A 13,110-nucleotide genomic window follows, 5' to 3' on the forward strand; every position below is an offset into this window, starting at 1 on the left:
GTAACACAACAGTATACACCCATGTGCAGACATTGATACTTTGATACTGGATAAAGGCCTCCTGTCTGCATATGGCTTCATAAACAGAGTGGGAGGTAGTAGACACATAGTACACACCACTGACCCCAATCTATGCTGTTTAACACAGCGGGTGTCTTGCCATCTGTCAAAGCAGGCGCAGGCTTTTTGCAGATAATCCCCCATTTCCATGGGTTGTGATGTAAATAATCGAGTCCCGTGAGAAACCTCGCTGGAAGGCTATAAAAAAAGAAATCACGCAAGAGGACTTGAGGCATGCAACACATGCTCCCTCAATATGTGGGGTATTATTGGTGTTGGGATATGGGTGCATGTGCAGGGACATATGCAATGACAGTAAAATTAAATGTGCTGCATAATATTCACAAAACACAAAATAAAAATGCAGATGTCACAGAATAAACAATCAAGAGAAACACAAAAATATCCCAATATCCCTAATTTATTGTATCTGCCTGGTGTACAAACATCAGATGATGATATTGATATGCATGGTGTTAATATTAAGTGTTTTAAAAGAGCAAGAGGAACATTAACACACTGTAAAACTCAAAGATTATTTTTTTGGAGGGCCCAAAATGGAGGTCAAATATTAAAATGAAGAATATAGATAAAGGGAGGAAACATTACTACATTTATTCCGCAAATTGTAAACATAATAAATCAATATGACGGATTTACAGCCACTCTAAAGGAAGAGTAGAGGAGAAGATTATGTCTCACGTCAATTAAAATCTTAATTTAATCCTCTTGCTCCATAAATGTAGTGTTTACTTCACGTCCGCCTCGTAAATTCTACATTTCTCGCCCATTGAGAGCGTTGAGGCTGAAATGCTACACTGGGACACACCTTGCGACCTGTCTGACAAGTAATTCATACACTGACTTTCAGCAACCATGACACATCACATGGAAAATGTGTATACTGAAAAATACAATAGCAACCATGACAAGTGTTAATAAATAAAACCAAATTTACCCCGACATATCAGTTAGAAGCGTAGTTTCCAACAGGACTTGAAGGCAGCACAGGCTCCTCCTCTCGGATGACCGAGCGGGAAGTTCAGATGTTGTTCAGATAAATAATGAAAATATTCCTGAGTTTTAGCAACTTTATTCAATATACAAGTCACTTCTGAGGACATTTAGCTGGTGAGTTTGTATTCATAAAGATGAGCTAACTTACAATGGCGGTACGGTCATGAATATTGCCCTAAAATGAAATGAATATTAGCTAGCTAACCGAAGGCAGCATTTGTTTGCTAGCTTGACCTGCTGGTTTCTGCTACAGACCTGAAAACGTTAGCTTCATGTCCGAGTCAGTTGTAGGTTGAGTTTAAGAAGTTACCCACATGGACGACTAACTGGCGTTTTGGTGGATTAGTTTTAGTGGCTGACCGCAGTTAGTTATCCAGCCACATTAACTAAAGCCTGTTGACATGTCTGTTTACTTTGGTTAGTGTCAGGGGACCTCTGCCATCATGTCCAGTAACACTGAGGAGGGGAGCAGCTCTGCAACCAAGTGCTTCGGACAGGTAAATAACAGGAGCTCATATAATTGTACTAATATTATTTTACTTTTTATTTATTTATTTTTGTTTATAGAAAGCAAAGTGGGTATGTATGTATGTATATATATGTGTGTAAATATGTTGATAGGTGAGGGGTAAGTGGGGATGCTGGTGAATACATACTTAAAGCATTATAACATATATGATTGATTATGGGAATAGTGCATGTTTATAGAAGACAAATAAATCAATATATAAGATAATAATACATGAGATAATGGTTGATAAATTAAATTATATTTTACAGGAAATATTTGGTTATAAAGTATATATATTTGTATGTTTGTATATGTGTATATATATAAATTACCTATTCATTTATGTATGTCATTAGAAATGCCTGTTTTCATATGCACTACTCTTCTGTTGTTTCGTTTGTTTGTTTATGAAAAGAAAATTTCAATCAGTCAAAACTGAAAACCACTTACACACACCCATTCGGTCAAATCAGGCTCAGGTGTGAAGATTTAATTGACTAGCAACACAGCTGCACCTGTCTCACCTTGTGTTCACATCACGTGTCTGTTGTGTGATGGTCTCTTGTGGTACAGCTGAACAGGGATGTTGCTTAACACCTACTCATGTGTAAATTAGGGTGTCCTGTCCACTAAGTCTCAAAGAGAGAATGTTAGGGTTCCCATGTGTCCTAAAAAATCTGGAAAACAGTTGACCAGTTTTATTGTGTTGTCCTGAAACATTATTTAAACTCCCCCAATACAATCGCAATTACAGAGCAATCAGGGCTGACCGAAAATCCACCCATCCTTTTATTATGTCACATATGAGTTTGTGTTTGTCTGTGTTTGTTCTCCTCACTGGACTGTTTTGTCAGTTAAAGTACACAGCAGATGAGTACCAGGCGGTGCACAACGCTCTGCGACAGAAGCTGGGACCGGAGTACATCAGTACCAGAGTGGCTGGAGGGGGACAGAGGGCAAGTCTTTGTGTCTCTCTTTTGTTTTCTGCTCAGCTGGGAAGCCAGTTTTGACTGAACTGTAGACATATTGCGTCTGTCTCTTTATACCCACATGAATGTTGCACAAATGCTGTTATGTGATTTCTTTTCTTCGGTATTTTTCCCTCAAGTGGAAACAATGAGATCTTATTGCAGTATAGAGGGAAATTTTACCCACATTTGTCCATTTTCCAGTGTGATAAATCAGTTTACATGAGAACACTTCTGTCTCTCTCTTTCTTGTGTCTCCCCCTGAATGGTCTCCTACAGGTATGCTATGTTGAAGGGCATCGTGTAATCAGCCTGGCTAATGAGATGTTTGGATACAATGGATGGTCTCACTCCATCTCCCAGCAGAATGTCGGTACGACTCGGAGCTTCTCGTCATCAGAGGATCCTGATAAAGTCGAGCTGCTGCTGCCACAAAGTCGAGACTAACAAAACACTTAAACATGTTTTACAGACTTCGTCGACCTCATCAACGGGAGGTTTTATGTCGGAGTCAGTGCATTTATCAAAGTACAGCTGAAGGTTAGATAACTATTTATTTCACCATACTGACTGTAAGTCTTTATATCATCTATTCTGTCCTTCTATGCTCATCACGGGCTGTTTTGGATTTGTTTGTGACGCATGCTTTTCCTTCAGGATGGCTCGTTTCATGAAGATGTCGGGTATGGAGTCAGTGAAGGACTGAAGTCTAAAGCTCTGTCACTGGAAAAGGCGAGAAAGGAAGCTGTCACTGATGGCATGAAGAGAGCACTGAAGTACTGGGATTTGCAGTTCAGTCTGAAATGTGAAGACAGAATCATATATAACATACAATTTTTCTAAAATAGGTATTTTGTTTTTTTAATATCTTGTTAAGATGCTTTGGTAATGCCCTTGGAAATTGCATCCTGGATAAAGAATACCTCCTCGCCATTAACAAGATCCCCAAACAGGTCAGATACAGCATATAAACTTCTAGTATTTTATATTTTCATTCTTAAAATTGGTTTGGATGCTGAATTTTGTCTCTTCTCCACACAAAGCCTCCTCCACCTCTAGACCCGGCCAAGACTAAGCGCTCTGCAGGTGAGCCCTTGGTGGAGAAAGCTCGGTTCTCCAGTCTGGTCCGGGAGGGAAAGCTTGTGTCTGCGATGGGTCCTGGCAGGACGCCGCTGGAGCCCAAAGTCCTCAACCAGAACCAGAACTGTTCAGAAGTTCACACTCCTAATGCACCCGACTGGTTGAGTGAGAACTCTGGCTCCAGGTAAAATAGAAGGGTCTGATTCCTGTTTTTAATGGTGCTGACACTTCTTCATCACCTCTGATCTCTTTCCTCCGTCTCTTCCTCTCAGACCGGCCATGGACGCAGTGGATGGTGACGGTTCTGAAGCACACACGGACCCCAAACAGCTGAGGAAACTTCGACAGCAGCAGCTTCAGCAGAAGTTTAGGAAAGAGATGGAGGCCAAGAGGCAGCAGCAGCAGTATCAGGATCAAACCAAGTCAGAGGACACGGAGGTCGCTATTGGACGAAGATCCAGTGGAGGTACAGCAGGAGTTTCATGAATTATATAATCAGTGATTTCTTTGTTTTAAGCAGCAGCAGTCTCAAACTCAAATGACCTTTCACTGGACTGGGGTTTCTTTAGCAGAGAGGCAGCTTGAATACTCAGTGGGGAAAACAAAACATGAGATGGGTACATTTCTCCCTCGTACCTACAGCAACACTACAGGAGATTGTTTACCTGGAGACAGCAGCTTTGAGCTTGCAGATGGAAGAGGAGAGTTAAGGAGGCTAAATATGAAATGTGACAAGGAGTCGATTTTTTTATGCTCTGATTTTACAGCTTTTCAAATAAATTAAATGGCTACTCTAAAATAAAAGACTAGATGACATTGTCTCGCAGATCGGGTTTGACCTCCATTTTTGCGACCGCTGGATTAAATTGTCTCTTTATTCTGAAATTTTAGGAGTTTAAATGTGTTTTTCTTAATTCTTGCAGGTCCTGAAGTTACTACAGCGCGGAATGACAGCACCTCAGCTGGGCAAAGGAAGCCTAGCAGCAGGGAAGACTGTTTAGCAGGTGCTGTAAGCCACCACCAGAGGGCTCTACATACTTTGATAGCGTGGTGAAGAAACCAGCCTCTCTCAGTACCACTGGTCTGTTTTCTCTGCAGATGATCCTGAGCTCTGGGATTTCACTCTGGATGGGATTGAGGAGCTGAATATCCCTGCAGGAGGTCAACCATCCCCAGGGCTGAGGCCCAGCACACCTGGGAATCACCAGATGCAGACACGCAGTAAGACCCCTCAGAGAGCCCCGGGCAGACCTCCACAGGAGGCTCCATCGTACAGCGGAGGACAGTTCAGACAACCTGAGAACCAGCATCAGGCGAGACCAGGTGAGGTTTCATGATTGTAGTCGCTGATTTGTTCATGAGCTGCTGGCAGAAGTTTGTGGTCATCAGTGTCTCTTTTCAACCTTACAGGTGAAGCCTGCAGCCCATACAGACAGGGACAGTACTTGAAGAAACGCCGACTGGACACTTGAGATTTCATGTTGCTGTTCTGCAGCTTCAACACTTTGTCGAATCCAGCTTTATGATTTTACTGTTTGTTTATTTATTTCAATGTGTACAGTCATTTAGTTCACTTTTCAATGAATTGCTGCTATTTCTTATATTTGGAGAAATGTTATATGGTTTTGTTAAAAAATGAAATAAAAACAACCAGAGTTCTGTCAGCTGAGGTGTTTTTATTTATATCTGTATAAACGGTATCAAACAGTAGAGCTTCAACGATTAGTTGATTAATCGAAATTAGTGGCCAACTATTTTAATAACTTATTGTTTTGTGTGTTCCAGCTTCTTAATGATAATATTTGCCACTTTTCTTTGTCATTTTTGAGAGTAAATGAAGAGTTTGGGGACAATGGATGAGCTTTTTTTTGACGATTTTTATAGACTAAACAATTGGGAAAATAATCGTCTAATTTTTTAAAGGTGCTATTTGTAAGATTTTGTTTTTGATTTTTGAGTTTCATTCTCAACTCGTCCGATACTGACGCTTTGGGATTGTAGGACGGGTCAGCCACCTGACCTTTAATGAACTATAGTAATTAATTGTAACCCATCAAAACAGCTGGTATCCATGAGTGAGAACAATTTGATGTGGATCAAAATGAAAATTCAGATCCAGTGGATTTAAATGTCTCAATTGATTTTCCATAGAAGAATGTGGTGGTAGAAAAAACCCATCCCAGTTCACCCCAGAGGATCATTTAGCTTCAAGTTAAAATAGCAGTGTGGTCATAATAATAAAACACCAATAAGCACGACAAGCACTTTAACTGATATTATTTTTATTTGTTTTTACATTTTATACAATGTGAAAAACATACACAAAACAGACACTGAATCACAGGAAGTCAGTAAGGAGGGATCAGAAATAAGAGCTCAACAGGTTTAACTGCGTGTCAGTAGCCTCCAACGGTGCTGCAGAGGGCTGTGATAGTTACTGATAGTAGCATAGTAGCATGTGGACCTTAAACGTTGCTGAGTTTGTGCTGTACAGTGGCCAGTTGCAAGTTGGTTGCAATTTGTAAGATTAAACACCAGTGAAGCCGGCATGCAGAAATCATACGCTGATAGTCTGATATTGAAGTTGTGCCTGTGATATTGGCAATGGCAAATTGAACAGATCGACACTTAAGTGATGACTCACAGGAAGGCAAAGAATAAAAAACAAAGATCTCTAATATTCCAATATCAAAAACATTGAATTCAGTAACAACCCTCATCAGCATGCAAATGTTTCCATTACCCCGTCAGTCCCTTTAAAACTTTAAACATTGCATATTCTGCATTGCAGTAACTTATTTTTTCTCTAGAGAAGTTTAACTATTCATCCAAATCTACGAGCAGGCGAAAGAGTCACAATGACAGCATGGCACTCGTGTGACGTGGGCGAGACAAAAGTTGAGCCGGCGTGAGGGCGACTTTCAAACCTTTACGCAGCTCACTCGCTGTCTGAACAAGTGCTTCTATTTAAATCGGTTTAATGATGAATTATGATGAATCCACAAAAAACAAACGTCAGCCAAAAATCCATGAATGCATGAGCCAAATATAAATACACAGCTGATCACACAACCAACACAAATGTAACTGTATAGAGAAAACAAACAGTTTCCACATTACTCAGTGTGCTCTTTGTTCTGCAGTCCTGTGTGTGGTGTTCAGTCTGGCTGTGCGACGGTTATGCAGCCACGTGTTGTGTTTACGTTGTGTACAGGTTTAGTTCACTGGTTTTTCTGCAGTACGGTCACAGCTACAGGACTAGATGAATCTGGAACTTGTCATTAGTGAGGATGCAAGGCACTAAAGTGTTCCTCATGTTTACAGGTTAGAGTGCATGTGCATGTAGAGTGGGTCACCACAAGCATACTCTAGTGACTGAGCAATAGGTGAAAGCATTTACCTCACATTAACATATATACAATTAAATAGAAAAAAGGGGGGGCAGGGCGGTCATAAGATAGAAGAGCTTAATAAACGGCAGGATCACTCCTGCCTGGTGACAAGCATACCGATAACAACCCTGCAATTGCACTTTTTATATTCCTTTAACTACATGTTGTTTAACAACCTTTTAATAATAATTACAGTGAAACAACATCAAAATCTGATGGCTGAATACAGGTCCATAAAGAACATTTGTTTTATTAAATATACGCATACAAAAACACCACAGAAAGAGAACCCCAGACACTTGTGAGTTGAGAAGTGACGGCTAAATGTTATGAGCAGAGATATTTAACTTGACTTCACTAACAACCTGTTTATCTGACTACTGTGCACTACCTGTCTAAAGAACTGGGACAAATCCCATCCACAAAATACTACTGCAAAAAACAAAACTATTTCATATGTAGGATATCGTGAGCAGGATTTGGAGCCGCTCGTATCTCACTGCTGAGCATTAAATAAAATGGTTTCGTGTGTCAACGTGGGATTCTTGACAAGATTTCCTTCTCGCTTAAAAAACAAAAACCCTGCAAACGCTCTCCTACCCAGATTGTGATTTACAGCAGCATCGCCTCGTCTGAATGGTGGTCAACACCAGGCTTTTTCATATGGCAGCTCCACTGGCTAACATATCAGACGCGAAGAATAAATCAGGATGATAATAACTTTATGGAGAGACAACTCAAAGCACAATGACACCAGACTCTCACAGGGACATAAATATATGCTAAACATGGAATCATAACCCAGTGAAGAAATATCTATGTACAAAGTCAATGTTTGAATGTGTTTGGGGATTAAGGCCACAGTTACAAGGGACAGTATATCTACTCTTTGCCATTATTGCATTTTACTCAATAGGTAGCCACTGGGATGTGTTCATACTGCAACCCTTTCCATTACACTCCTGCCTAACTTACTTTGTCTTTCTTCTCCAAACTCCTCCTCCTCCTCCTCACACTCCCAAGACAAACTGTCTCATCTCCCACTTTCAAGTACACTCCTCCTCGCTCTCGGAGACAACTTAACCAACCATCCCAAGTCAACTCAACCAGATTGATGTGTAGTCAGGTGTGTGTGTGCGCGCACATGTGTCTATGTGGTGTATGAGTTCAACTGTCTTCAGTCCCAGCTCGGCGTGAAGTCAGGACCAGTACGGATGTGAACCAGAATCCCTCCTACCTTCTCCTCTTCAAAAAGGAATGACGACATTACGTCTGCTCTCAAAAGACATCTTTGGCTGCTGTTGGTTATGCCTTTGGGTCATTACATCGCCAGACACGACCAACCGACTCGTCACAGCTCGATTCCACAGCTAATGGCAGGCTAAGTGTGAGACTCATGTGCTGTGGATGTGTATTGCACTCTCCCTCCAATTTTGCCAGACAGATTTCGTTCTGCCTGAGAGGACTTGAACCACACAGGTCAACTCTATTACAGAGAAAAACACAATAATAAAAGTTGAAATAAAATAAAAAGCACAATATCCAGCCAGCTAACCAGCAAAGGGAGCTAGTGGTTCTCGACTGTCCGCCCTGCGTGGCCCTCTGTCTCAGCCTGGACCAGGGCTGACTGGGCTACGTAGGCCTCAGGTTGGACCCTCCGGGGTTCACTGATTTCTGGGGGGCTGGTGTGGCCCCCATGTGGTAGCCTTGGTGCATTGAAACTGAGGCTGTCGTAGGCGGCTGGTACTGTATGCCGACCTGGCATGTGCCTGTGGGTCCTGCCCACTGAGGAGCGCTGTACGGGGCTGAGGTGTATCCAAACCCTGGGGCGACTGGGCCCAGAGAGCCTTTACGAGGCCCCACAGGGACAGAGGGGTTGGCTGGGTTGGGGAGGTGCGTGTTGGTGGTGGACGTGGCGCTGGAGGGCGTGGGAAGTGTTGGGCAGAGGTACCCAGGAGCTGAGAATTTACGGCCCATGTTGGCTGGAGGGATGATCTGTTATAGAGGACAAAAGTACGAGTTATTACAGGACAGGAGGTGGTTTCAACAAAAAGTATCACATCACTGATTCTTGAGACTAATTCTTTTAAAATAATCGTTTAAAATAATCATGGTTGATCATCCGTGGGTCACATTTTTAAATATGTTTGGTTATAATTTTATAATTTACATGATTATATGTCAGCCCAGTACCCACAAAACCAGTTGTCCCTAAACAAGAGAATAACATTTCTATTTGATAAAAAAAAACTGTAAATAAATAAAGATGAAAGAGTAGAATGTAAAACATCTTTAAAACCAAAAGCAGTGAATTTTCAACAATTTTTATTCTTATTTTGTGGCAAGTCAGAATGTGTCTTTATATATAACTATATTCCTGAGGACCTCAAGCTCAAAAAAGCTGCGTCTACTGTCACAACCATGACATGTCACTATTTGAATAGAAAGGACTATATAACCGGTTTTATCCATTTTCTCAAGAATCAGTGATATGTGGTCATACAGTCAAAGTACTGAATGCCTACATCATGTACTGCTGCCTGTGTTCCAGTTTTAGGACCTCTCTTGCACTGGGAGAGGTTGATGGCATCTCTGGCCCAGTTATCTACCAGTTGGTGCAAGTCATCAGTGAAGGTGCCCTTGCCCTTCTGGGTGTGAGAGGCAGGCGGAGTCGGTCCAGTAGTCTGGGTCAGGGAGGCAGAGTGATTCTGGCAGTTGCCTGAACCATTTATGGAGCTTGTCCCACTTGATCCTGGGACACAAGAAGGGAGATGAAACAGATAATTAATTCAGGGAATCAATTCATGTGCCTCAACGTGACGAGATTAAGTGCTTGCACATACCTGTGAGGCAACTACTAAGGCTGGGCATGGATGGAGAGGATCTGAGCAGCTGTATGGATGATCTGCCAGCTGCTTGTGATGTCTCTGTTGCTGAGGGTGAACTTTGCTTTGGAGAGGATTCTGAACCATGAAGACTCTGAGCTGAGGCTGGAGATCCTGAACATATGAACAACACACAATAGAGCGCCAACATTTACTCAGGAACGTTTCAAATCAACAGCTTCAGTACATTAAACAGAAATTGTGGTGTCGAAATCAAAAGGCCAGTTCACTGTCTGTACCTGAGTGTATGGGGCTGGGCTGTCCACTACTGCGAGCAGATCTGTGGCTTTTGCGCCTGCGTCGACCTCCAGCCATTGCCACAGCAGGGGAGCAAACAGTGTGCGGTGGAGGTTTTCCCATCCGCGTGAACAGACCGTCTATCTCCTCTTTCTGACGAGACTGCAAGGCCTGGATCTCCAGCATGTGTCTGAGAGAGAGGGGCAGGACATACAGTCATGTTAACATATTTCTACTGAGCTGTGAAGGAGCATTCATAAGAGGAAATGACTCACTTTTCTCTGAGACGGCTGATTTCTTTCTGCAAGGCCTCATCCTCAGTCTCAGAGTCGTCGTCGTTGTCACTACTGTAATGGGTGGGTGTGTTATGAGGGTCAGAGTTTGAGGATGAGGGCCCGTTCTGCATAATGGAGGCTGCTGCTGGAGCTGGAGCTGGGGTCACTGTGGGAAAGCACATAAGGCCATTACTGGGTTGACCTGGGAACCTCTCGAACCACTAAACATCTCTGGATGGACAGAATCTTTGTTAAATGCATATTTACTGACTAAATCCTCGTCTTCAGATGTTGTTAAAACAGAACAGATTTTCAAGCACAGTAGACAGAAAAGTCGACTGACAAATGCTATCAAAGCCTTAATTATTAATTCCCTCAGCAGCCTCTGCCAATAGGATTAATCTAAAAATATTAAATGAGGCAAGAGCGAAGATGTCTCCACAGAGAGCATGACTTTCTATAAAGAAACCACAGTGTGCATTATACCGCTTATACCACGGCCACTTAAGAAAAAGGGTGACTGTGATAAAATGGTTATCCAATTTTAAAACACTTATTATGGTTCATTCAGCCTTTTCAGTTAGAGTGTTAGCAGTGAACTAACTGGTAAGACAGTGTGAAGCATGAGTTTTGTTTGGTTCTTAGTACAGTAGGTCCCCGTGTCTTATCAGTGATGAGTAAGGAGGGCTTTAAACTGGCTTATCAAAGCTGATTTACACACCTGTGACAGAAAAACGTCCCACTTTAGAACCAGTGGTTGGCCCAGATGTGGCGTTGGTGCTCGTGGACACTTGGAAGCGCCCAATAGTGGTGGACTGACTAGCAGGACCAGCTGGGAGAGATGAGGCTCCCCTTGCAGCGTCAATTTCACAAACTCCTTTGGCCAGATTGGATGACCGGTGGAGGGTATTTTCTGGACTTGAGGGGGAGGAGGAGGACGAGGAGGACGAAGAGGAAGAGGAGGAGGTAGAGCTAGAGGACGGCGTGAGAGACGAGGAGGAAACAACGCTGGCTGGATCTGGAATGCTGCTGGACGTGCCATCACTGGCAACAGACACCTGAGAAAGAGAGGAGGGAGAAAATCTTGATTACCAAAGCCTGAGATTTAAGAGGTCTAACCGTTTCAGACTGAATTAAGCAGATACATTTAAAGCTGTGACTTAAACTTACTTGGAAACGTCCAAGAGTGAAACCAGCTGCTGGGGGCTGGGCTCTGCTACCACCCTGAACCGTCTCTGGACTCAGAGCTCTCCTCAACTCGGCATCCAAATTACCCAGGGGTTGTTGTGACTGTGGAGTCACACAAACAGGAAATAAAAAACAATCTGATTAATACATCTACACTCCTACACTATTTTTAAAAACAAATGTGGTTCAGTCGGTGATTTCACAGGACCGCAGTAGATCTAACCTGATTTGGTCCAGGAAATGGGGGTACAAGGTCAGAGGGAGGTGTAGCAGCTTGATCAAAACCAGTCGGTAACGTCTAAAAAACAAAGAGGGAAGTAAATATTTAAAATATTATATACAAATATTTTTATTGCAACATACAGCATTTTGGATTTATTTTTGGATGGAGTTTCCTCTTACCTGTGCCCTGGGCTTAGTTGGAGGTGTCTGTGCATGTCCTGCAGGGGTAATGCCCTGTCCTGGGGTGGTCAGGACACCCTGCACCCCAGAGGTGAGGGGAAGGTTTGATGGAGGCACCATGGCAACTCCGGGTGGAGGGGATGAAGTCCCAGCAGGAGGAGAGGAGGTTCCTGTGTTCTGACTGGGATCCATCGACGAGGACGAGGGAGAGCTCTGGTCTTTAAAGAGGGAGCGTAGCTTCTTATCTAGAGCTTGGATATCATCCCTACCAGCTGTCTTAGTCTGGAGCTCAGCTCCCTCTGACTCAACCTGCTGTGGCTGGACCTGGCTCTGACTGGGTAGCGAGGCAGGAGGAGGGGGCTGAGAGGAAATGGTGACAGGCTGGGCGGTTGTGTGCTGTGGTGCATGAATGGACGAGCTCATAGGCTGAGAAGACGAAACAGCACTATTAAAAGGCTGCTGCTCTGTAGCAGGGACAGTGCCGGTACTACTGGGTGTGACACTAGCAACAGAAGACTGAGGCCCAGTCACGGCCGGGACGGAGGTCTGCACTGATGGAGGAGAAATGGTGGAAGATGAGGGAGGAATGACAGCAGCTGGTGGAAGCTGTGAGGGGCCTGCTTCATGTGAAGACTGAGGTGCTGTACTGTGATCACTGGTGACAGGAGCTGTAGTTTGGGACTGAGCAGAGATGGGTGGAGGGGAAACCCTCCCAGTTGAGGCAGGTGGTGAAGATGTTGCAGTGGATGAGAGGGGTACAGCAGGAAAAGAAGTGCCTGTGGTAGAAGCCTCTGGAGGAGCCAGGTTTGAGTTTGGGCCGAGTCCAGTTTCAGTGGACTGGACAGGGCCTGGTTCTTGCTCCGCAGCAGGGGGATCGAGGGTGCTGCTTCTCTCTGTACGACCCTCCTTCATTTCACTGAAGGCCTGCTGGAGCATCCCAGATGGAGCAGACAGAGAAAGACCCAATGTCATAGAGGGACCTAAAAGACAGTAGAAAGAGCAAGATGTTATAAGGCAATTGACCACCGTGACAAACTTTCTGTACCCATCATTTTAGTTTCAATTAATTAAACTATTTACGTTTATTTTCATTCC

General features: G+C 43.4%; 2 protein-coding genes across 7 annotated transcripts in view; one reads left to right on the forward strand and one right to left on the reverse strand.

Moving 5' to 3' along the window:
- The first annotated feature begins 1,063 nt into the window (after positions 1–1,063).
- rad52 (RAD52 homolog, DNA repair protein) lies at positions 1,064–5,300 on the forward strand. Its single transcript, XM_084363983.1, has 12 exons — positions 1,064–1,191; positions 1,500–1,574; positions 2,443–2,544; positions 2,836–2,929; positions 3,029–3,096; positions 3,214–3,332; positions 3,434–3,509; positions 3,600–3,820; positions 3,909–4,102; positions 4,560–4,640; positions 4,735–4,959; positions 5,047–5,300. The coding sequence occupies exons 2-12, from the start codon at positions 1,521–1,523 to the stop codon at positions 5,106–5,108; spliced, it is 1,296 nt and encodes a 431-aa protein (XP_084220109.1). The 5' UTR covers positions 1,064–1,191; positions 1,500–1,520; the 3' UTR covers positions 5,109–5,300.
- Positions 5,301–5,896: 596 nt separating this feature from the next.
- LOC311264190 (serine/threonine-protein kinase WNK1-like) overlaps positions 5,897–13,110 on the reverse strand; it is a 30,793-nt gene continuing 23,579 nt past the window's right edge. For all 6 annotated transcript variants that reach the window (XM_084364848.1, XM_084364851.1, XM_084364849.1 and 3 more), the window contains 9 exons: positions 12,016–12,995; positions 11,837–11,911; positions 11,596–11,715; positions 11,147–11,483; positions 10,426–10,591; positions 10,153–10,340; positions 9,872–10,027; positions 9,554–9,780; positions 5,897–9,023 (listed from right to left, as the gene is read on the reverse strand). In XM_084364848.1, the coding sequence (XP_084220974.1) occupies positions 8,661–9,023; positions 9,554–9,780; positions 9,872–10,027; positions 10,153–10,340; positions 10,426–10,591; positions 11,147–11,483; positions 11,596–11,715; positions 11,837–11,911; positions 12,016–12,995 (2,612 nt within the window). In that variant the 3' untranslated portion in view covers positions 5,897–8,660. The remainder of the gene's footprint in view (positions 9,024–9,553; positions 9,781–9,871; positions 10,028–10,152; positions 10,341–10,425; positions 10,592–11,146; positions 11,484–11,595; positions 11,716–11,836; positions 11,912–12,015; positions 12,996–13,110) is intronic.

The sequence above is a fragment of the Pagrus pagrus genome (genome assembly GCF_965226575.1).
Source record: "Pagrus pagrus genome assembly, chromosome: 10".
Lineage (NCBI taxonomy): Eukaryota > Metazoa > Chordata > Actinopteri > Spariformes > Sparidae > Pagrus > Pagrus pagrus.